Raw genomic sequence first — 22,723 nt, 5'->3', positions numbered from 1 at the left:
CAAAAAACATTGAAAATTTGGGAAGGACTCAAAGAGGAGCCCAGTAACCCTCAAGATGATTTAACCACCTGATATTTAAGGACCGCTGCCAAGTGTATGAAGGAGAAGGTGGTATAAGCATGGGCTGTACAGGAACAGACCTGCAGAAATAATGAACTTTTAGTCCCATGTGTAAAGACAAGAGCAAAATGCTAGTAGCTGAAGCTAGAAAAATTCAGAGTAGAGAAAGCCATTTTTCTTTGCAGACAAGGATAAGCCTGACCATGGAACAACTTAGCAAAACTTGTAATGGATTTTTCATCACTAATGATTTCAAAATCTCTTTTTCCAGAAGATTTGTTCTAGCTCAACCATAGCTGTTGGCTCTGATTCCAAAGTTCAGGGAAATCGTGGGACCTCTGTATATATGTGAAGTCAAAGGACAGTGGTTCATTCTTACTGCCAATGAATCTTTGCATATTGGTTTTTTTTCCATACTCTTTCTTTTCATCCAAGCAAGTCCTGAGCAACAAGAAAACTGCTCAGGTTAGTAAGATAAAGAATGGACTTAGATAAAATGGCTGAGAGTTTGTCTGATTCTCTTCAACATTAGGTGTGAAGTTCAGAAGGTGAAGGCACAGCATTACAGCAGTTCTTGAATCAATGCCAGCTGAGCCAGAGGCACATAAATATTTCATCCAGGTCAAGCAAACATCAGGGAGGTGATTTTTCACAGGTTTCAGCCAGTGATGGCTAAAAAGGGTGGAAACAGAATCCTTCCAGAGTTTGCCTTCTGAGGGTTACTAAGTCATCAACGTTGCTATGCTAAAGGAACAAGAAGCACAAGCAGGTTGTCTCTGTCCTCTTCCTCCACATGGTCTCACAGTTTTGAGGAGAAAGTAACAGACTCCGGCAACTAGATGATCTTGTACTTCCAACTAATCTCAGCTAGTCTGGGATCAATCCACATCTCTTGGAATAGAAAAACATCTCGACAATCATTGTTCTGAGCATCTCAAGTCTTACTCTCTGCAGCAGAGAGCAAACTCAACATGAATAACAAGACAGGTAGCTAGATCTCAGTGCACTAAAAGCTTTAGAGAATTAAAGCCAAGTCATTGTATCAAAGAAAAGGAAAAAATCAAGGGACCCTGTGGAGCTTTGGTATAATAAGATGAAGACAAATTTCCATGGAATCCCTTAGAATTTATGGGGTTTTAGCTCAGAGCAGAAATTGCCCCCAAAATCTTTAATCACAAATTTTATTCTATTCTTGTGCAGTTACTTTAGCCAGCACTTATATACACACGCTAACAAAAATCTTGTTATGGTACTGGATAGGAAATTATCCTTTCCACTTATGAAAACTGTAGTAACCTGGCCAGTCCAAATATTTAGCAGAGTCTTTTTCATCTCATAATTGAAAGGTACTGAGAATAAGTTCATTTGTCCATACCACAGTATGCTCATTCATTTCTTGACATCTCTTTCAACCCTGGATGAAGAGTGCCATGAAGCTAAATGACAAATTTTAGATCTTACTAGTCATCTGACCCAAAAGGGACAGAATGCCCATCCTGGTGGCAGTACATGAAACCACTCAGCCTGCTCACTGCTGTGTGTCCCAGTAATTCTGAACTTCTGGTTTTTAGTCTTCTCAGGTGGTGCTTGTTACTCCATCCACTCTACTGCTGATTCCCTTTTTTCCTTCTCTCCCTTTGGGCATGCACCTCCAAACCTTCCTGCCTAATTCCTTCTCCTGCCTCTCTGGATTTATAGCTTCCCTTTCAGAGTCTGAAGCAAAGAGCAGTGAGATGAGCAATTGTAAAGTCTTTTCTGTGACAGAAAAGACCACCCAGCTGCCCAGCACAGTCTCCGCAATGCTGCATTCACCAACATGTTGCACAAGATTGCAGCTGCTTTTTCCACCTGTTTTTCTTCTGAAAATTAGCATCTTAAACCATAAACATGCAGGAAATTGATGTGAGTAGCACAAAACATGTTTGTAAAGCAAATGTTTCATCCTGCCTGTGCTGGAAAAGATGTGTGAAAGAAGACTGCCTGATAGTTCAAATGTTTATTTTTAAACCTGATGAAGATGTGTCCAAACTGTTGGGACCTTAGTTAGGATACTGAGATATCCAAACTGCCTGTGAATAAGAAGTAGGGTAAGCTCCAAGCTTCCAGACAGCACAAGAAATATCAAACATTCAAACCCCAGGGTAAGGAGTTGGGGCTGGTCCAGCCCTATCCTGGGAAGAGGAGTAAAATGTGTGGAGCTAGGCATCCTGGCAGGGTTTGGGCTTGTAGTTCAGGCACCCATGGAGAGAGTGAGATGTTGACTGCTGCTGCTTGAATAGTCAACTTCCTCTTGGCACTGCTGCTACACATGTCTGACTCCACCCTGCAATACAGGAACAGCCCTCGCTTTCCAGGGCTCTGGCACAGGCAAAGCGGGCAACAGAACCACAACTGTGTTGCTGTTCCCAAAAATCTGCTGCCAGAGGCAAGTGCCTGCTGTGTCTTTGCCTGGAGAAAGCCCTTGAGGAAAATGTAACTCACGCAGTAAATCCAAGGCACTGTGGCTAGGAGTCTGCCGGTGCCTGCAGCAGCACCCTTGGAGCTGTTTGAGGGATCTCCGTGGCACAGCACACGACCCTGCTGTTGTAATAGCTGTTCCTTCTTCGGTGCTGGACAGTGCCAGCACGTCACTGGAGCCCTGGAGCAGTTCATACAGTCAGTATATTTACAGTTCTCAGGAACTTGCAGTTCCCTCCCAGTGGAAAATTCATGTTATTCTATGTTTTACATAGTATCAATGCTAGAAGTCTTTAGTACCCTTCCATCCCTTTTACAGCTACATCCAGTCTTTACTATTTTCTATATAATCTTATACTGATTATTTTCTTTACAGAGTTATCCAGTACAAAAAAACAAAATGCAGACCAAAATAAGAAGAATACTCTGATCAAGTTTTGCTTTATGAGTAACGAAGGTTGGTCCATGTTTTACAGGAGGGGATTTGAGAAGGAGAGTTGCATCGTGCACAGGCTAAGGGAGGGCTTTTACAAAGGGCAGGATGGGAAATGAGGCACTGGAGAGAGATAATAACAAATGAGAAATGGAATTAGCAGAGCCCAGGCGGTGCAGAGGAGTGACAGGTGATGAGTCGCCCTGGCAGGAGGAGCAGAGTCTTTCAAAGAGGACACTGGCTTTGAAAGCTATGCAGAAGAAGATTTGGGCTCAGGGATTTGGTCTCTGAAAGTGTGTGTGGAGAGAGTGGAAAGCACAGGCGGGATATAGGAGCACTGTCCATCATTCCAAAGGTTTAGCAGATCACTGGTAACACCAGCATATATTCAGCTCTTGTAGTAAAACATGTATGTGTGCATCCCACATGATCTGAAACACAACTGGATGCAAAAAAAATGTTGCCTGCTATATAATCTATAGTGTATCAAACTCTAGTATATATATAGATATATATATATATATATACATACACACCCCCACGTGAACTCTGTTAGCTAGACTTTGTTTCAATATGGCACAGTTAAAACCACCACCACACAAATAGGAATGCAATTAAGTCATTTCACAAATAATTTATGCCTATTTAACTGGAAGCTTCAATCAAAGTAAAGTTTTAGGAACTGACTGCTCAATCCAGGCAGCAGCTCTGCTGCTATCCCCCCTGCCCCCCACTGGCTGGGATCGCTCCAGGAGCAGTACTGATACTTTATTGTACCCTGCCAATGAAGATAGACTGGAGATAACACAGCAGGCTGTGCACCAGAGTGGCAGGATTAAAGACCTACCTTGTCCTGCCACCCCTTTTTTGGCAGCAGAAACTGTGAGCCGAGGCATGAGAGACCAGAGGTTTCAACACCTGAAAGAGATGCAGTGAGACTCAGCAGAATTTGGTTGTGTCTCAGTAAGTTACACACCACACCTCTGCCACCCACCCACCTACCCCCCACAACTGTCCATGTGTGCATTTGCAGCGTGATGTCTGGACTTAAAAATAAACACCATTGTGGACATAAAATCTGAAAGGACACCCAGTTAGAACGTGTGATTGGTGCTTTATTAATGTTTGCAGTGATTTTTAATTAACAGCATCTCTTCTGCCACTCAACTGTTGAGAAGTCTCCTGTAGGAGAAGCCCAGCAAGCAGCGGGGAAGCCACTGGTAGTTGACGATGTAGTCCAAAGCGGGAAACAGAGATATTTTGGGGCATTACATTGTATCTCCCTATTGCACCACAGCCCCCACGCACGCATGCTTCGATAAAACTGGGCTGTGGAGCTGTAATTGTATTGTGGCTTCTTGATGTCTACTCAAACGACATTAGCTTTGCTGTCGTGTTTTACAATGTAAAAAATTTTGGTGAAAATGTCAGCAGGATGGTATCTTTAATCATATTTATTGATTGACCTCAGAAGGCACAGTGCATTTTAACTGGAACCCCTCAATGCAGCCAGGGTCAGGTTCAGACAGTGCCTCTTCCTAGCACTGCCTGGAGCCCCAATTTCATGAGTAGCTTTTATTTCTAGTGTCCTTGAAGCCACTTGACTTCCCTTCCTTCAGCCCTTCCTTGTGACGGCTAATGCAATACTCTACATAGCTAGAGATGCTTACTTCTAGGGAATAGGAGGGGTTGGTAGGTAATCTCTGGAGCAGGAAACGCATCTGCTCATCAGTGCCAGCCGCAGTTTGCTGTTCCCTGACCAGCCCGAGAGAAATGAAGGGACCCCGCACAGCCCGGCCTGGGAAGGCGCAGTCTGACCCCCAAACCCGCTGCAGCTGTGCCGTCCAGCCGTCCCAGAGGGACGACGCCGATTTCAAGCCTGTGCCCGCAGCCGGCGCTTGTCCCCTGTGCCCAAAAGCCGGGTCAGCAGCACCCGCAGCAGCGCAGGACGGGCTGAAGTCGGCCCCGCTTGGCCGCTGTGTCCATCCTCGGGGGCTCGGAGGCTGGCAAGGGCCCCGGGGAAGGGCCGGCTGCGGGGGCACCGGGCGCAGGAGCTGTGGCGGGGCGGCCCGGCGGTCGCACACGAACGCCTCGCCGGCCCCGGGCAGGGCAGGGATGGGGCAGCCCCTCCGCGGGCAGCCCGGGGGAATGGCGGCCCCCGAGGCGGCTGGGGGCGAGCGGCAGCGGGGGAGTGTGAAGGGCGGGTTCCGCGGGGGTGGTTCGTGTGTGCCTGTGCCTGGGGGTGAGCTCTGTCACGGGGAGCCCGTGTGCCGGAGGGCACAGCTCGGTGTGTGCGGGGGTGAGCCCGGCGAGGGGCGGCGTGCAGCGGGTGCGGGGAGGTGCGTGGTGTAAGTGTGCGTGTGCGTGTGTGTGTAACTCACCGTGGGAGTGTGTTCGTGAGCGCGACAGTGCCCGTGTGTGCTTGAGCGTGTGTGTATATCCGCGTGGATGTGCGTGTGTGTGAGCGGTGCAAGTCTGCGAGCGTGTGCGAGTGCGAGTGTGTGCATGTGCGCTTGTGAGTGAGCGCGTGTGGGTGTGAGCGTGTGTATGCGATCGTGTGTGTGTGTGCGTGTGCGAGCGTGTGTGTGAGCGAGTATGTGAGCGTGTGAGCGATGGTGTGTGTGAGCGATGGTGTGTGTGTGTGAGCGTGTCTGTGTGTGAGCGTGTGAGCGATGGTGTGTGTGTGAGCGGGCGGGGGCGGCGCGGCCGGGCCCCGCGGTGCCGGGGGGGCGAGGGGCGGGCCAGCGGCCGCGGCGCTGCTGGCCGCGGTCCAGCCCGGCGCACTAATACAGCCTGGCGGCTCCCGCCTGACTGACGCCGGCCGGGGCTGCTGCTGCCGCTGCCGCTGAGCCCTGGCCCCGCCGCCGCCGCCGCCGCGCAGCTGCAGCCCCGCTCCCGCCCGCGGCGCGCCGAGACCCCAGCCCGCGCCCGCGGCAGGTAAGAGCCGGGGCTCCCGGGAGCGTCCCGGGAAGGGCGGAGGGGGGAAGCGGAGGAGACGGGGGACGGTGCCGCCGCCGTCGCCCCAAACTTCGCGCCGGGGCTGTCCCGCATCCTTCCCCGAGCGAGCGGTGGCGGGGCGGCGGCGGCATCCCCCGTGCGCCCCGCGGGGCAGCCGCGGCGGCGCCCCGGGCCGGTGTCCCCCCGGCTGGCGGCCCCGGCCCCGCTGCGCTGGGGCGGTGTGCGGGCGGGGGCTGGGGCCGCAGAGCTGCGAGATGAGACAGACCGACGCCAGGACGGCGAGCGAAAGGAGGAGCGCGGGGAAAAACATTTTTATGGATGGTTAAACGCTGACAAGTCTTCCCGCTGTCAGGATTTCTTTCTTTCTCGTTTAAGTAGGAGAGGGGAGGGAAAAAAGGAAAAAGAAAAGAAACAGCAGAGCCCCACATGACACGTTTGGAAATACTTTTCCTTTCAGAGGTTATTTTCTGTTCAAGAAATCCCGCTCCTGGACAGGCTCCCGGGCAAAACGGAGCAGAATTGCTGGGATTCGGGATTTTTATTTCAGCTACGAACGGTGACTCTGATTGGCTTCTTGTCTTTTGGCTCTGAAGTTAGAACGTTACATGTTAGCAAGTAACCAACATTTCCAAAAACAATAGCCCTCGATATGGCAAATTATAAATCGCTGTAATTTTATCTCCGTCCCCAGGCAGCTCTAAGCGGAGGAATTCGGAGTACTGCTCTTTGGTAACAATTCGGATATTGTTTGGTAACTTTGTGTTTTCCTACTTTGATTTTATGGGTAAATTTATTTGATGCTAGCCAGATCAGCTTTAAAAGAGGCATTAGTGGGAATGAAAATAAATAACACGCACGGAGACGTGTGCACACACAGGCACGCACGCCCGCTGTTAATTACTTGCATCTTATAAATTAGTGAAAGAAATATTTCAGTCCAGAATGGTCAACTATTTCGTGAAGGAGCTCTCCCTTGGCTGAAGTGGGAAATGATGTGCACGGCTTGGCAATGTATTCCAGTTTGCAGTGGTTTGGGAAGGACACTGCAGATAACACAAGTTTCAGTGCTCTTCAGCATCTCTGATGTGTGGAAATGTGCCTCTCTATATGTGCAAGTATTTGTGTGGTAGGACTAATCTTCCCATCTTCAGGAGCATAGATGAAGAAAGTGCTGCAAAATTCTTCTCCTCAGCTACGGTAGGACAAATGTCATCACTCAAACAAACCTCATCCATTTTAATCTGGCCAGACAACTCCCTTCTTTCAGATTTGATAAGTACCAGTGTCTGGCTGGTTCATCTTTGCTTCCTGTGAGATTTTAAAGCAGAGGCTGGGGATTTTTGTGGTTTGTTCTTCGGTTTTTTAAATACTGAGTCAATTTGACTTAGTAGCTAAAATAAACATGCCCAAAAATACATTTAAAGTCAGTTCTATCAAGAAGGATATCTTGTATTTACTGGGTTTGGCAGTATTTCCTATTCCCGTCTGTCCTTAATGATGGAATTAGAAACATTTGCTTCTTCACTTTATTAACTCGCACATAAGCCGATAAACAGTAATTCTGCAAAAATGCCTGGAATAAGGGTGAAGTGTATTTTCTCACAAATCCTTATCATATCCATAGGATATGTGCAAACTGGGAGATTTCCCTATGGATGCATCGAATCTGTGTCAGTATTTGTAAACTGATACGAGGTGGAGATAGCTTGTGTTTACCTGCTGCAACTGAAAGGAATATGCACAAAGCTGTCAACTGCACAACTTTGTGGAGAAGTTGAGAATTACTGTTTCACTAAGAGTCATGCACACACGTGCCAAGAATCTGCAGAAGGTGGGGATGTGGTGTAGAGGAACTCGGTAGCACCTCGGGTTTGAAAGCTGCTCTCGCAGAAACTGGCAGTAGTGGCCCATCTTCGCTTCAGTGGGTGCAAGACGAGGCCCAGCTCACTGAAAAAGGAGTGTAGAAGTGTCAGTATAAGGTATCATATAACATCTGGGCAGTTAATCCTCCTTTCTCTCCTTTTATTCTTTTACAGGCTTTCTTCATCTCGTATTTGAATTCTTAGCTATCTGCTGTTATCAGGCGGGGAGATAGTGTGTCATGCAATCCTCTCTCCCGAGTGCTAAAGTGCTGTAATTTTGATGGCCAGGCTAATCTGTCTCTATAAAGTTTTATTTTTCCATTGTTAAATTCAAAGGACAATGACTACTAATTACAAGTGACCTCTAACCAAAACACTGGCTAGAGTTTATCACCAGTGCTGATATTGACTAACAGTAATTCCAGCATCAGCAGTACTAGGCACCCTGCTTCAAAGAAACTTAAAAGAATAAGGGAAGACAGAAATATATATATATATACATTTTCTCTATAATTTGACTGCTGCTGCTGCAAAAAAAATACAATGATAGCACAGAGAGATTCAATTTTCTGTGCCCTGTGTATATACCCTTTCTGTGTATATACCCTTTACAAATAATAATTACAGGGTTGGGGAAGAAAAAAACCCCAAACAACATGTCATAAATATATTTAACTGGTAACAACACATCAAAAATATATGTAGTAAAGGTTGTTCTGTTCAAGTGCCAGGTTTCCTGATACAGGCAGGTATGAAGAATCATGAGTGTTACTGTACCTGAACAGCAAGGGATAGTAATAACAACAACAATTTGTGATCATCATTGCAGTCCTATTACTGTCTTTGAGAACAGTTGTAAGGAAGCAGTAGGCTTTGAATACAGTGCAACAAAATTAATTTTTCAAAAATATCCCAAATTATTTTCCATCTTATATTTTGTCTGCAATGCTTGAATGTTTAATACTGTGGGAATTTTACAGGTGAAAGGTGACTTAAAGAGACAGGGGCTCTGTGTATTTATTATAGCAGTTAAAAATTTGGCTGTGCTTTTGCAGATGAGTGGATTTAATAGATTGCAGGATCAGAGCCGAGACAGAGATCCTGACTAATACATGTTTGCATTTTAATTAAAGCAGGTGAAACATCAGGCAGATTGTTCTACAGGACCATTTGCAGGTTTCTGCACCTTAGACAGTTGTAAGGTTGAGCAGTTCTCTTTGAGGTTCAGTTCCTCTGGACAAGGGCACAGCAAGGACATGGAGTGAAGGAGACTTCCCAATTTATGCAGCCAGCCCTACTTAAAAAACCAAGAAAAAAGAGAAGAAGAAAATCTGGTAGTTGATCTCTGTTTTTCTGAGGCAGCGTTAATTTCGAGGTGTGTTTCTGACTGACAGAAGCAAAGCCTTATCTTCCCCATATCTTTCTATCCAGAACTTGTTTCCTTCCCACCCTTTTTTCCTTGTCAGTAGCATCACCATCCTCCCTCTGCCAAACTTAGCATCATCTTTGCCTCTTCTGTTTCCTCACAGGTCGTGATACTTCCAGATATTTCTTGACAGTTTTTCTTTGTGTTACTTCTTACATTCCTCCTTCCTTTTGTCTGCAGCTGCCAAAGCATTAGTCCACACTGTGGCAACTTTCCAGCTTGATACTGCAACCTCCTATTTCCCAACAAGCTCTCTTCTCCCACCTACGTTCTGCTCCCAGTCACCATGACCCCTGCCAAAATCCTGCATCTTTTGCTTTTCTTTCTGAAAAATCTCCCATTCTGGAGTCTCTCTATAGTCCTGGCCTTTGTATAGGCTTTGAAAATATTCTCCACATCCCAAGTTCCCCGCAGCTGCTGGCCTCAAACTCACTGTCCATTAAAAGAGAGAAATGAGGAGGAAAGAAAATTAACAGACCCGTGGGTCATTAGAGCTTGTTCTGCTTCAGGCTTCCTTTCACCCTCATTACCTGGCTACAATGGGAGGCAGATTGGCCACTTCTGGATAGCGGTGGTTCTGTGTTTGCTCAGCCTGCTGGAGTGCTGGGTCAGGCAGCCGTGCTGTGCAGAACAGCAGGCAGGAGCTGGCCGTGGAGGTGCCCTTTCCAGAAGGCCTTCTCTGCAAGCAGCAAAGCTCCACCTAATGAAGGATCCTTTATAATGTGAATAACCCCGCAATACATTTCAACAATACTTAATGGTTCTTTATGTGTGTTTTCTTGCTGTGCCTTCCCTTAACAAAAAAACAAAAACAACAAAACAAAAACAAAACAAAACAAAACAAAAACACAAAAAAACCCCAACAACAGAAAAAAACCCTGAAAACCCAAAACCATCAAAACCAAAAAAATCAAACTTTTTTTTTCTTTTAAGCATTCCTTTGCAGCATTCCTCATCAGAAGAGTTGATCATGCTTTACAGAGCCATCCCTGTCAGGGTGCCTGTGGGACAGATGCAGAAATCGAGGCACCTGAGGGAAAGCTGTTCACCCTGTGGCAGGAAGCGATCCCGCACGCTGCCCAGTAGGCACAAAAGTGACCGGAGGCACAAGCAGTTCATGTGGCTTTTCAAAACTCTCTCTTGGTTACTTGCTGGTCTTGCCTATCCAAACCTACTTGTCTCTGTCAAATTGCTCTGGCCCAGCTGCCAATGTGCAGTTTCTCACCCTGCAGCATATATGAGGTAGCTGATTTATCTCTCTCTCTCTCTCTCATCAACAGATCTTGAATTACTTCACACAGGGTATGAGGCCTTCAGAGAGACACCTAGAATGGAGAAGCCAAAATCCATTCCCACGGCAGGCTGCAGCTCCCATGCCTGTCCTGCAGCATGGTCCAACAGGACCACCTCAAGCTTCTTGGTGATGGCATCCTTGGGAGCCTTGGGCTGTAGGGGCTGCATGGGCCAGAGCTGAGTGTTAGGAGAGGAGAGGAAGGGCAGAAACAGCCATGGTGGAGAGATGGGTATTCCTTGGAATCCTGAGATGGATTTGAAAATGAGTGAAATACTTCTTTTAAAGACTCAGGGCCTGATTTGTGCCTTCTGCTCAGTGTTTTCTGAAGATGGTAGTTAACATGACATGGCACCTTGCATGCTAAAGAGAATCCACCCTTTGTTTTTACTCCCAGGCTGAAATGTAGGCATATGAAGCCTGTTTAATCTCATAAATGGGTGTTCTGGTTTACAGAGAATCTGAGCACTTACATCTTCAGCTGAAGTCACTGGGAATGGCCAGCTATCTCCTTCTTTCCCCCTCAGGAGGGAACTAGACGGGCAAGTTCTTGCTCCTTTTGTTCTTAGCCCTGTTGTTGAGAAGTAACTTCCACAGACAGTCCAAGCATATCCAGATATTTTTCACAGAAAATATCCTGGTCCCTTGACCAAGGCAATTCCTGCCACTGAATCAGATCTTTACATGGATAAAGCACACTAATGCTAGTGATTGCCTCTTCTTCACACAGTTATTTGCTGCAGTTCTCCGAGATGTAGGCCCTGTGGATGCTCCACCCTTCCTCCCCCCTGCAGGGTTTCACAAGCCACCGAGGGCTCAATTAGCACAGATTACTGCGGATGTTCATGCAGGAGAACCTATATGTCAATCTTATTGCATTAGCAATTTCCCACAGTGATGCACAATGGAAGCCTTTTAGGAAAAACAGTTTTGAATGTGGTATGGTTTGAACACAATGAAATGCTAATGCGATTCCATGGACAGCAGCTGGTGTGATGTATACAGAAAGCACTTTGTGTGTGAAATCTATCCCCCCCTATGCAGTTGGCCAAAGTGTCTCACCTGGAGAGAAGGAAAGGTGGCCATCAGTACTGTTGCTTCCTCCCCAGGCCTGCTGCCAGTCAGAGGGGAAGCATTTCTGGAAATTCTTCCTTTTGAGTGTTTTATCCATGATCCATATGATCGGTTGATCTGTATTTTGCTTTCCAAGCTGTGAGATGCTAAATCACCTGCAAAAGATGTCTGCTGTGTTAACACTAGAACTGAGTAATGCTCCAGACAGACCTCCCTGAGGTGGGATGTGCTACCATACAATATGTGGAGAACATTTGCTTTATCCTTTTTCCCTGTGTGCACTGTAGATGCATGACCAAGTCTCCAAAAGCATTTTCTCTTCTAACGACTTAAGACACTGAACTTCTAGAATAAGTTCCCAACAGACTAGAGTGCCACATCCTTGGTGAAGTAATTGTTTTTTAGATGTATTCTTATTCATAACATTCTTAACATCTAAATCTAAGCAAATCCTTTTCTTAAAATGAATATTTGGGAAAGACTCCAAGAATACCAGTGATTGATAACAAGGATTACAGGATCTGATTAGTGTGGCTATAAACTTTAGACCAGCATTGAAGCTGAAATTCTTTTCAAGTCCTCTTCTTCCTTTGTGAAGTGTTTGTTCTGGAGGCACTTGGATGCATGCTTTGTATTAGAGACGAATCAATTTTTATTTTAAAAGCAGGAATCCTATTTTTTGCTTATTTCTAACCATTCCATTTTTAGAAACACCAATGGGCTTTGCTACAGTTTCTCTGGGAATGGTGGGTATGTGAGGAATGCAGAACTGACTGACTATAAAATGGGGATAACCAGAGCCATGAGAAGACACTTTGGCTTCCTAGGGCAGGTTGATGCACCTCCTCACCACCCCAACACCTCCTGCCTTCTCCCACAGATACATCCTTAGAGCTCTTCCGTGGTATGAGTGCTCTTTAGCCTTTGTCTCTGCTGGGGAAAGCAGCTGATAGAGGGACTCTTCCTCAGAGATGCTGGTCTGAGTCTGAGCAAGGCAGCCTCAGGAAGGGGTAAGGCAGGGACTGGGTGAATGGGTCTTCTTCCTGCCTGCAGGGAGCAGGGTGTGAGGCAGAGAAGAGGATGTGTCCCTGTGGGATTGTGTCTTAGAAACTTCAGTGTGGCCCAGACAGGGAACACTGTAAGGTTCAGTCCTTATAAACATCACAGTCACTGGCTTCCTTTAAAAATTAATACTGAGGAAGGAAGTGCAGTTGGAGAGAGATCATGGTGATAAATTGGTCCAGTTTAATATTTTTGCATAGACTTTGGCTGTGGTAATTTTGTGGGGTGCCTTCAGATATTGTGGGAGATTTTCAAAGGCAAAAATTGGTGGGAACATCCAGTCCTCTGGTTTGGGTTGCCATCCTCAGCGGCTGGATGCAAGTACCCAGGGGTCAAAGCCAGTGTAGCCACGCTAGCCCAGTGCTGCACCTGAAGAGAGGGGCCCTTTGGCTTGGTTGTAGTAGGGGATGTAGAGTCATAAGGGCTCATCTCAAGGGGTTTTCCAGTCCTTTCTTCCTCCCCAAGACCAGCAGAGTTATTTATGAAGCAAGCTGTGTAAAATGCACTTGCAGACTTCCAGCAGTGACTATCCCAACATGTATCTATTCTACTGGTGTGCTCTCCCTGATTTTTCAGGTGGACATGAAAGACAGATTTCCCCCATCCTGTCTGCAACAGCCTTTGCACATGGGGGTACTGTCACCATGCCCATGCACCTCTGTTCTCCCCATCTTATGTCTCACTAATGAAGCTTTGTGGAAGCATCTGCCAGTGTGCTCATCCAGAGCAGTCCCACAGCAGGAATTGGTACATACCTTCCTAATCAGGCATCAGGGGCATACCAAACATGACCTGGATACTTAATTTTCTTTTATAACAGAATTTATGCTTCTGAAACACTTCTGCAAGTGTTTGGCCAGTGGAAGTGCACATAGCTGTGTTAAGGTGTGCAGCTTATATACTTGAATCTTTTCTTCTTCCTGTCAACTAAGAATGTAGTATTCCTGTCAAGAGAAGCTAAAAGATGCTGACTAGATGTGATAATACCTGAGAGGTTACACAAGCTCAGAAAAATTATATGGATGTCACAGATTTTGATGCCACACTAGCATCAAATTTTGTTCTTACTTTATTTGGGAGGCAGTGAGTTCAGGTGAAGGCTCCACAAGATGAACACTGGCTGGAGAAGCGTGAGGTACTGTGAGATTCGCTTTGTGATATTGATGCCTCCACATAAAGTTCACTGTAGAAAGGTTTTCTGAACAAATATGAAAAAGACTCAAGAAAATGAGTTTCAGAAGCCTACATTATTCATTTAAGCTTATATGAATAACCAACAAGATGTTGCCAGGGCTGTGTGAAACATAGACGAATTTGAGCTTCAAACACTCTACTTCCTATCATTGCATCTGTTTTTAATAGGAGCAGTCTGGGGTCAAACTGGGAACAGATTTAATTTATCAATTAAAAAGCAAAAGCCTTCTTTACACTCTATTGAATTAAACCCTAGGTGTTAGGTTCGGTGGTTGTGGAAGATGTTGGTAACATTGCAATGAAAAGTTAATTCACTGTATTTACTTGTGTGTGAAAGACAGTGGTTTCAGATAGATTCCTAACAGCACCCTTGTCTGGGGGCTCCCAAGGGTGACAAGAAACCTCAGGGGATCCCAACTGATGTTGAGGGTTCCATGAGTGGAACAAGTGATTTACATGCTTCAAAAATAACATGTGGCCACTGTTGCTGAGCCATGAGCTGATTCCTGGACTGTGCTGCTCAGGTGTGTGCTTTCCCTCTGCTCTCCTGGAATGAGTGTACATGTGAAACCTCTGCTGCCCAGCTCCACATTGCTGTGGGCAAAAAACCCAAAAAAGGTTTGTGCATGAGGCCCAAGGCAAGGTTGGTGAGGTTCACCACTCATTTGAGACCCACATATTTGTACACACTTTTGTGTTTTTGTTTGTTTCTTTGTTTTAAAACCCTTTTCCCTGCTAATGTGTAGAAGATCCCCATAAGTAGTGGTAGTGATGATTTGACTTGGGAGGTTCTTTGCCAGCCCTGGATGTGTGTGGGCTGCTGCCTGCTGGGCACATTTGAAAACATACCAAGAATCATTAAATTTAAGAAAACTCGCATGCTTCTCTCTTTCACAGTAGGTAGAAGTAACCGAATCAGTGCTAGGTAAAAATAACTAACCAAGAGCATGTTCACTGCATTCCTCTTGTCACTGATCGACTGAAACAATTTTCTCCCTTCCAGTTCTGTTGTGATTTAGTCGCCGAGTGTCAGACTTCCAGCTATAATTGTCTCACTGCCGCATGCATCTCCAAGAACTGCACAGCCTCTGTCTAGACGACCCTCTGAGAAATCTCCCTCTGTGGCCTTACTTAGCTGTTGCAGTGACACCCAGACCGATGATGTCAGGCATTCTCGAGACAGATAGCCATGCCTCTCACCATGCAGTTTGCCCAGGCAAGTGCTGGAGTGGAGGCAGCACCTTGAAGCTGAGACCAGAAGCACAGACACATCTGCCCACACCTGTGCTTACACACACATGCACAGATACGCTTTTGAGGGAGGTTGGACACTTTACTTTTACACAGTGGTGTCTTAAGTTTGTTTTCTTTAGCATCCATGAAAGTTTTCCTTTTTGACATCTGCAGAAAGCTTGGAGTGAAATTTTACAATTTCCCTGCTGCGCCTATGGGAATGAAATTCCTGCAGCCTGAGGGAATGGTATGAAGCTGTGTCAGAGGAGGTTTGGGTTGGATATCAGGAAAAATTTCTTCACCCAGGGGGTGACTGGGCACAGGAACAGGCTCCCCAGGGAAGTGGTCACAGCACCAAGCCTGACAGAGTTGAAGAAGTGTTTGGACAATGCTCTGAGGCACGTAGTGTGGCTCTTGGGGATGGTGCTGTGCAGGGCCAGGGCTATGATGACCCTAGTGAGTCCCTTTCAACTCAGGATATTCTATGATTCTGTGATTCTATGACAATCAAATTAGAAGAAACTTTATCAGCATGTTGGACTACACAGGCATTCTGCTGATGTGTGATGTGAGTCTTTCTGACACAATGGATCCTTTTACGTTGGTTAAAATCTAAACTTCACAAAGTCTTTCCGTAGTGGAGATGTCAGCAGGTTGGCACAAGACACAGAGGAGAGCATGTTTAATTTCTATGAGCTCTGGAACCCCTCTTATTGTCTTCATCAAGACTTGGCTCCAGTTAGGAAATTGTAAGCCCACAATTATGGTGGGCTTTCCTTTGCTCTTGGTGTGTCAGGCTCTTTGGTACCACAGTAGAAGTTACTGAAGTGAAGCTCCTGGAGCAACACATTTCTCCTGCTGACCTGAGAACATACAGGCTATCTCTACACTGGAAGGTGAAAAGTGGGCATAGGAGGAGGAGAAAATATCCTAGTCCCTTCCACTTCCTGTCCATTTTGCTAGCTCAGCTTTGGAGTCATTCAGACTCAAGGTGCCTCATCTCACATGACATTACCTGTATGCAGTGCCTGATTTTGCTGGGGTTTTTTCTAAATACTTACCTTAGGTCCATAGCATGTACACACATATTTTTCTCAAATACACACTTAGGGACTTGAGGATGAGTAGGTCAGATATGGGTGTCAAAAATTTGGACATGTTTATATGGCCAAGTAAATTCTACTGAAAGACTGCTTCTATACTAATAAATTAAACATGCCTTACACAATTCTTGGCCTTGAGGCTTACGTCTGTGCAATGGTTGTCTCACCCTCCAAAACATGGTGGCTCTATGCTGACTTAGTAGTAGTAATAATAATACTAAGTTCCCTGTTCCCTCCTAACTCTTGAACCACACACAAGAGTGGTTTGGGGGATGGCTGCTGGCATAGACCAAAGCTGTTCCAGATGTTGTGGTAATAACATGCTACACGTAACAAAGTTCCTGTGCCCAGAGATGTAGAACCACTGTGTATAGAACCACTATTGTGCCACAGCAATAGTAGACACCCCATGTTTAGGGAGAATGGAGCTAATGAACTGGGCTGACGTGTTTCCAGTCCCACCTTCTCCTGCAGGCCACAGGAACAAAAGGGTGGGTCCGTGCTCATGTTCCATATGTCTTCTACCTCTTCCCTAAATCAAGCTTCAGGTCTTAGGCTAAACTCAGTGATGGAATAAGGATTTACAGCATGGAAGACTGACCATGTTTAGTGCTGACCAGTCACTTAGCTGACAGACAGACAAAGCCCTCCTTGTAGTCCCAGAGGAGGGAATCATGTTAAAATGTATCCTGAACGATGCCTGACTCATCCTCATCGTGGCATATCATATTGTCACTGAGGGAGATAGAGCTGACCAGACCAGAACTTCCATCATCGTATACTGGACATGTGTTGGGAATATGGATCAAAACTGTAACACTTCCCTCCCCACTGCCACTCTAAACTGCATTGAGCATCGAGAAACGCAATGGATCATCAACACAGAAAATGCATCAAATATGGGTTTGAAACATTCCATTTGGGTAGGCAAGTTGCCTGTTACCAAAGGCATACAGCTTAAGCAACTGCTGTTCTGAAAGACTGTTAAAATTAAATTGTGAATTGACATCTCTATCATTGCAGCCCTGGAGCAGAGTGGCTGCCTCGCTATTTCGCAATGGAGAATCTAAGCGTAGGGCTTAGTCTGATGAACAGTGTGCAGTATTATGTAATTCAATAACATTAAACCAGGATGTTCTGATAATATTATTTGAAAGCTGTGTAGTTTTTTTAATACCATTTATATTTTATATGTCAGTTGAATTTGGGTGAAAAAAAGATTTGAGAAGAGACCAGGGGGAGTGTGGTAGGAAATTGTGCAATGTACTTATCTGAGACTACATCACATGGTCTGCAAAGCACAGCTTTTGCTTTTATACACATAGTCTTGGCGACTCTCCCACTAGCAACAATAGTGCTCAGACTCATACTGATGTCACTGTTGAGTTATTTAATTTGACTGAACGAGATTAATGTGTTTATTTAAAACCTTGGTCAAAATGGAAAAGAAAATCTCAGGACAATACTTTTATGTGAACATGTATGTTTTCACATCTGATGATTGTAATGTTGCATTAACTTATCAGGAGCAGTTGTTTACACATGCCAATGCCCAGGAGACCCCCTCAGATAAGAAGTGTGAGCCATTTTTCCTCTCAGCATAGAGCAGAGACTTCTACACTACTACTGGTCAAGTGGGCTTTTCATCCCAGGTTTTCCTTGCTTCCTGTTGCTGCTTTCAGAGTTTATCCACAGTGATCCCAGCATTGTTTTATTTTCCCATGTGAGGATGGGGTTTGGTGCCGCCAGGCAATGACAGCAGTGTGATGGTGGATCCTCCACAGGTTCTCACCAGGGCAGCGAGGGGCAGACACCTCCACTGCACAGGATGTCTGGATGGGGCTGGTGCTGGGCTCTGTAGGCTGAGCCTGCTCCTGCAAAGGCTGGAGCTTGCCTGCCTGAATTTTATCCACATTATGCTTTACAAACAGATTGAGAGGGTTTTTTCCCTATGACAAATCACTCTGATTTTACTTCATTCTCATGTGTACCCTCTAAGTGTTTGGAATAGACTTTGGTTACTACTAGAGGCAGTAGTAACTATCCAGTGAAATACTCCAGGTCACTGGACTTTTACTAATACTGAGCAGCGACAATAATGTGAAATCTGAGGTTTCTTTTTGCATGGTGGGACAGGTTTCCACAGTTCCTTGAAATCAGTCTTTGACTGATGAAGGGTATGAGTGAGGGCGTTTCTGCTGTGCTCTGTCAAGAGCCTCTCTTGACAGTCGAGGACAAATGGACACACACATAGGTTGATAATGTAGAAATTGCATAAGCCAGAGCTCAGTGCTCTGGTGGGTGCCTGAAACAAGGTGTGCTTGTTCTGCTTTCCAGTTTTCTAGTTCCTTTGTGCATATTTTCATGGTGCTTAGCATATGAAAGTCTTGGGGAAGAGCAGCTGCTGCTGCTAAAGGGTTGCTTTCATGATTTCTCTGCTGTGGGGCCAAGTGCTTCCATCCTCCTAGTGCAGTGGAAGGCTTTTGGGACTTTGAGCCCCTTCCCCCGCCACTGCTGCTGTTGTGAAGGAAGGGAAAAAGCTTGTTATGTTTCCATGTATCTGCATTTCTCAGGGTGATGGGCGTCTCCAGGGGTAATGCAGTGGGGCATAGGGATGGGCATGAGAACAAAACAGAAGAACTGGGAGAAAAACAGCTCTAGGCAGTCTTTGGTTCTCAGTAAACATCACAGCCTGTCCAAAAGGCTGTGCTGCCCTGGGCCATGCATGGTCACACTGCAGCATGCTCCAGAGCTGTGTGGTGCCGAGGGTATCCGAGTATGCAAGGAACCAATCTTTGGGATTGGCCTCCTGTCTCACTGTGTTGTACCTGTGCCTCCACACGGTGTCCCCAAGTGCCCTTTGAACTCTTATAAGATCTGTACATTTAAGGAAATTGCACAAAAATATGGTTTGTGAAGCTCTGCCCCTCCCTGTGCTGGGCAACACCTGTCTCCTCAGTGGCTGCCTCTAAGTGGTGCTGTGGACTGTGAGCAGGCCTTTATTGGTGGGGGCAAAAAGCTCCACAAGGATGGACTAGGGCAGTCAAGGAACTGCTTTGCTAGAGGCATCCCAGAAGGTATTGGAAGCATTTGGAAGTGCCCTCTGTGTAGTCCAGACCTTTGGACCTGCTGTGCACAGGGGGTCCATGGAATATATTTAAAGCAGTAAATAGCTTGAGGTACAAGGACTTTTTTCCTCAGAGTTCCAGTCAGTGGAAATATGTAATTTTCAGCTAAAATTAGGCTGGCTTCAGCTATATGAACAAAAAAAACCAAAAAAAAAAAAACCAACCAAACAAACAAACAAAAAAACAAACAACAACAACAACAAAAAAAACCACAACAACAACAACCAAAAAAAAAAAAAAAAAAAAAAACCAAAAAAACCCTCAAGAACTAAAGTCTTTCTGTTGGACTTTGTTAGATGTAGCAACTCCTAGCAAAAATAACTCGGGATCCATCCAGCACAAACTGTGTCCAAAAATCTGTGATTTGGATCCAGAAAGTTGTGAGCTGTTGAATAGATAGAAACAGACTGTGTAGGCAAAAAAGGTTTTTGTTTTTCTTTTCCATGTAGGAAAATATAAATAATTTTAGAGAATACTAGTAAATCTTTCGAAAGCCTTAAATGAGATCTAGGAGTAGCTTAAATTAATTTTGCACTTAATATTTTACAACTCTCGACAGTACAGTGAGATTGGAGTGACAGAGAGGGAATTGAAATCAGAACAGTATTCTACTCATTGCTTCCATAAAATTTGATATTACAGATTTATTTTCTTAGAAGATGATTGAACTGAACCTACAGCTACCAGCATATAAAAAGGAGGGTAAATTTTCTTTTGCACTAAAAATAATCTTAGTCCTGTAACCATTTGCCTGGTGCATTAAACTCTGAATGCAAGTTGAAGTGACTGGATACTTAGCAATTTCCATGGTCCAACTCTAAAACAAATGGGGTGGATAGTGGGGAGGAGAGGCTTTGGCCCAAAATAAACATCAAAAACCAAACAGAAAACCACTGAAAATTAACTACACATTTTGAATAATTTCTCTTTCAAAATATTTTATTGAAGGAACAATGGAAATAGTGTGTGAAGCCTAACCATGTATTGTGTTGCTTTTCCAGGCTTCATCAGCAGTTTCTTGATGTTTGGAGAGCTCTGAGACCCACCCTGTGGGACTACTTGTAACTGGTGCCTAAGACTACAGAAACGTACGTGTGGAAGAACCTTTCTGTGAGGGAGGTGCCCATCACAGTGCCGTGGAAACTCTGTGCAGGCCCTGCAGGGCAGGAGAGCAGTTTGTGCTTCCGTTGGCGCTCGTGCGTAATCTCTGCTTCTTATGCACTCCAGCACCCCTATCAGTTCCTTGTTCTCCTTCACCAGCCCCGCAGTGAAAAGGCTGCTGGGCTGGAAACAAGGAGATGAAGAGGAAAAGTGGGCAGAAAAAGCTGTCGATTCCTTGGTGAAGAAGTTGAAGAAGAAAAAAGGAGCCATGGAAGAGCTGGAGAGGGCTCTGAGCTGCCCGGGCCAGCCCAGCAAATGCGTCACAATCCCCCGTTCCTTGGATGGGCGGCTGCAGGTGTCTCACCGCAAGGGGCTCCCCCACGTCATATACTGCAGAGTGTGGCGCTGGCCTGATTTACAGTCTCACCATGAGCTGAAACCACTGGAATGTTGTGAGTTCCCTTTTGGCTCAAAACAGAAAGAAGTGTGCATCAACCCCTACCATTACCGGCGGGTGGAGACCCCAGGTAATTATGTCATCTGCAAATGATTCTGTGTTAGCTCTTGCTCTGGCAGGTCTAGCCTTGGTGCATCCTACAGCTGTGCTCTGAAATGCTGTAGGATCTTGGGTCCTACCCTGCCTGGTGCTGTCACAGCTCTGGCAGCCAGGACTAGGGAGGAGTAAGGAGCATCTCTCCCGCTGGGGTCTGCCTCCCATCGGGCCCCTGAGGGCACCCGGATCTTGTCCAAGGTGCTGAAAGCAGCTTCCTCTCCGTGGACGTGGGTGTTGAATCCTCCCCGTCTGAACTGCTGGCCATTTGCATGAGGTCTGGGCACCAGCCTGGCCTCAGCACCGTGGTGAGATTTATGTCTCATTGAAAACCAACAGTTGACTCATTAACCCCCAGGAAACACTAGCTCTCTCTTTAAAGATGAGTGGTAGTAAGGTGGCATATTTTGCAGTGAATATGAAACCAGGTCAGTTGATTCTTCGTAAAATACCTGGTGGTCCACTTTAAGTGGGATTTACTTACCTAAATGGAGAGTTTATGTGAAATAAATCCACCAAGTTCCCATAAAACTTTGAAATTTTCCACTGATAATCCTCTTTGGACTGCACTAAAAACTTATGACCTCACTGAAAGATCATTTAATAGGGTTTTGTGTCAACGAAACAGCTGTTAAAAATTGTAGTGTTCAGTGTTGACTTTTATTGGGATCTTAGAAAGCAGGGCTGGCAAAAATCTTGAGTGGTCATCCTGTTTTCCTCTGCCCAGACTCCCAAACCAAACCAAATTACCAGGTACATTCCTGACAGATCTATTCCTAATGAGCTCTAAAAATCCCAAGTGATAAAGGCTCTACAACCTCCCCAGGCAAGTGAATCTATTGCTTTGCTATCCTTACAGTTCAAAATGACTTCTAATGTCTAACCTAGCTCTCCCTTGCTGCCAAAAATCACGGTAATTTAATTTACTAATGGATACAGTTTTTAAGTGTATACTTTTTATTCTGAGATAACTCTTTGGCATGAACTTCACTCTGAGGTGACGTTAGGATCAGATAAGTGAACTGTGGGATGTTTCTTTTCATACAGATGAAATAAGGGGAAGACATTTGTTAACATTTGCTAAACACCAGGGGCTGCATCCTCTTCTGGTAATCCTTCCAGAGCAGCAGAGCTGTCACTGTGAAGTTGTATCCAATCTGCTGTAAACATTGTCAAAAGTTTTATATTTTACAGCTACGCTGAGTGGTGCTTGTTGTCAACAGTTTTCAGTAGAAAGAGCTGATCTCACGCCTTGCTAAAGTAAACTCTTCAATAATTTAAGAAAATATGCCCATAAAATATCTCTTTTTTTTTGTTTATTGCATACCTTTGTTTGCAGACTGCAGTCTTTAGTGTCTTCTCATTTCTTCTGGTGTAACTTCGGTGCAGCTAATGGAGTCTCCTCAGTGCAGTAGCTGACAGCACTGAACAGTGCTGATTTCAACCCTGGTTCTCTCATGTGTTCGGTGCCAGCTAACAAACACTGCTAATGGAATAGTCCAGCAGCTGCTAAATAGCTGCCAAAGCTTGTTGTCCTGATCCTGAAACTCAGAAGCTTTCAGCTGTGGTCATGTCTCTTGTTTGTCTGTGCAGCAGATTGGCAGTATCTCTGCTAGTAAAGTAGAAGGGGACAAGGTGCAGGTGTGGGTACTGCTGCATTGGTAACATGATCCAGGAACAGCTTTCACCATGAGGACTCGTGTGGACTAGCAGCTCTCAGAGTGCAGGGGTTAGCCCACAGGAGGGACTTTGGGCACGACTTTTGACTGAACGAGATTAATGTGTTCATTT

The 22,723-nt window shown here is 45.5% G+C and overlaps 2 protein-coding genes across 5 annotated transcripts in view; one reads left to right on the top strand and one right to left on the bottom strand.

Moving 5' to 3' along the window:
• Positions 1 to 2,087: 2,087 nt before the first annotated feature.
• On the bottom strand, positions 2,088 to 10,657 carry LOC134548537 (serine/arginine repetitive matrix protein 3-like). The gene is made up of 7 exons (XM_063393440.1): positions 10,496 to 10,657; positions 9,727 to 9,875; positions 7,724 to 7,855; positions 5,332 to 6,155; positions 3,798 to 3,868; positions 2,542 to 2,698; positions 2,088 to 2,383 (listed from the first exon to the last, which is right to left on the bottom strand). Exons 1-7 carry the CDS (start codon positions 10,655 to 10,657, stop codon positions 2,340 to 2,342), a joined length of 1,539 nt encoding a protein of 512 aa, XP_063249510.1. The 3' UTR covers positions 2,088 to 2,339.
• Positions 5,739 to 22,723, top strand: part of SMAD9 (SMAD family member 9) — a 44,053-nt gene continuing 27,068 nt past the window's right edge. For 2 of the 4 annotated variants that reach the window (XM_063394814.1, XM_063394813.1), the window contains exons 1-2: positions 5,739 to 5,887; positions 20,283 to 20,909. In XM_063394814.1, the coding sequence (XP_063250884.1) occupies positions 20,498 to 20,909 (412 nt within the window). In that variant the 5' untranslated portion in view covers positions 5,739 to 5,887; positions 20,283 to 20,497. The remainder of the gene's footprint in view (positions 5,888 to 20,282; positions 20,910 to 22,723) is intronic. The other 2 variants (XM_063394816.1, XM_063394815.1) reach the window with 1 other exon arrangement.

Source organism: Prinia subflava, chromosome 3 (assembly GCF_021018805.1).
Source record: "Prinia subflava isolate CZ2003 ecotype Zambia chromosome 3, Cam_Psub_1.2, whole genome shotgun sequence".
Classification (NCBI taxonomy): domain Eukaryota; kingdom Metazoa; phylum Chordata; class Aves; order Passeriformes; family Cisticolidae; genus Prinia; species Prinia subflava.
The sequence above is the reverse complement of the archived record's forward strand: the minus strand, read 5'-3'. Positions and strand labels throughout refer to the sequence as shown.

Coding starts and splice junctions, on each gene's coding strand:
- LOC134548537 (XM_063393440.1), bottom strand. CDS start 10,657: ATGCAGCCCCTACAGCCCAAGGCTCCCAAGGATGCCATCACCAAGAAG. Junction 6,156..7,723: donor CCACCTTCTGCAGATTCTTG/GCACGTGTGTGC, acceptor CTCATCTCGCAG/CTCTGCGGCCCCAGCCCCCG. Junction 3,869..5,331: donor CTCACGAACACACTCCCACG/GTGAGTTACACA, acceptor CATCTCTTTCAG/GTGTTGAAACCTCTGGTCTC.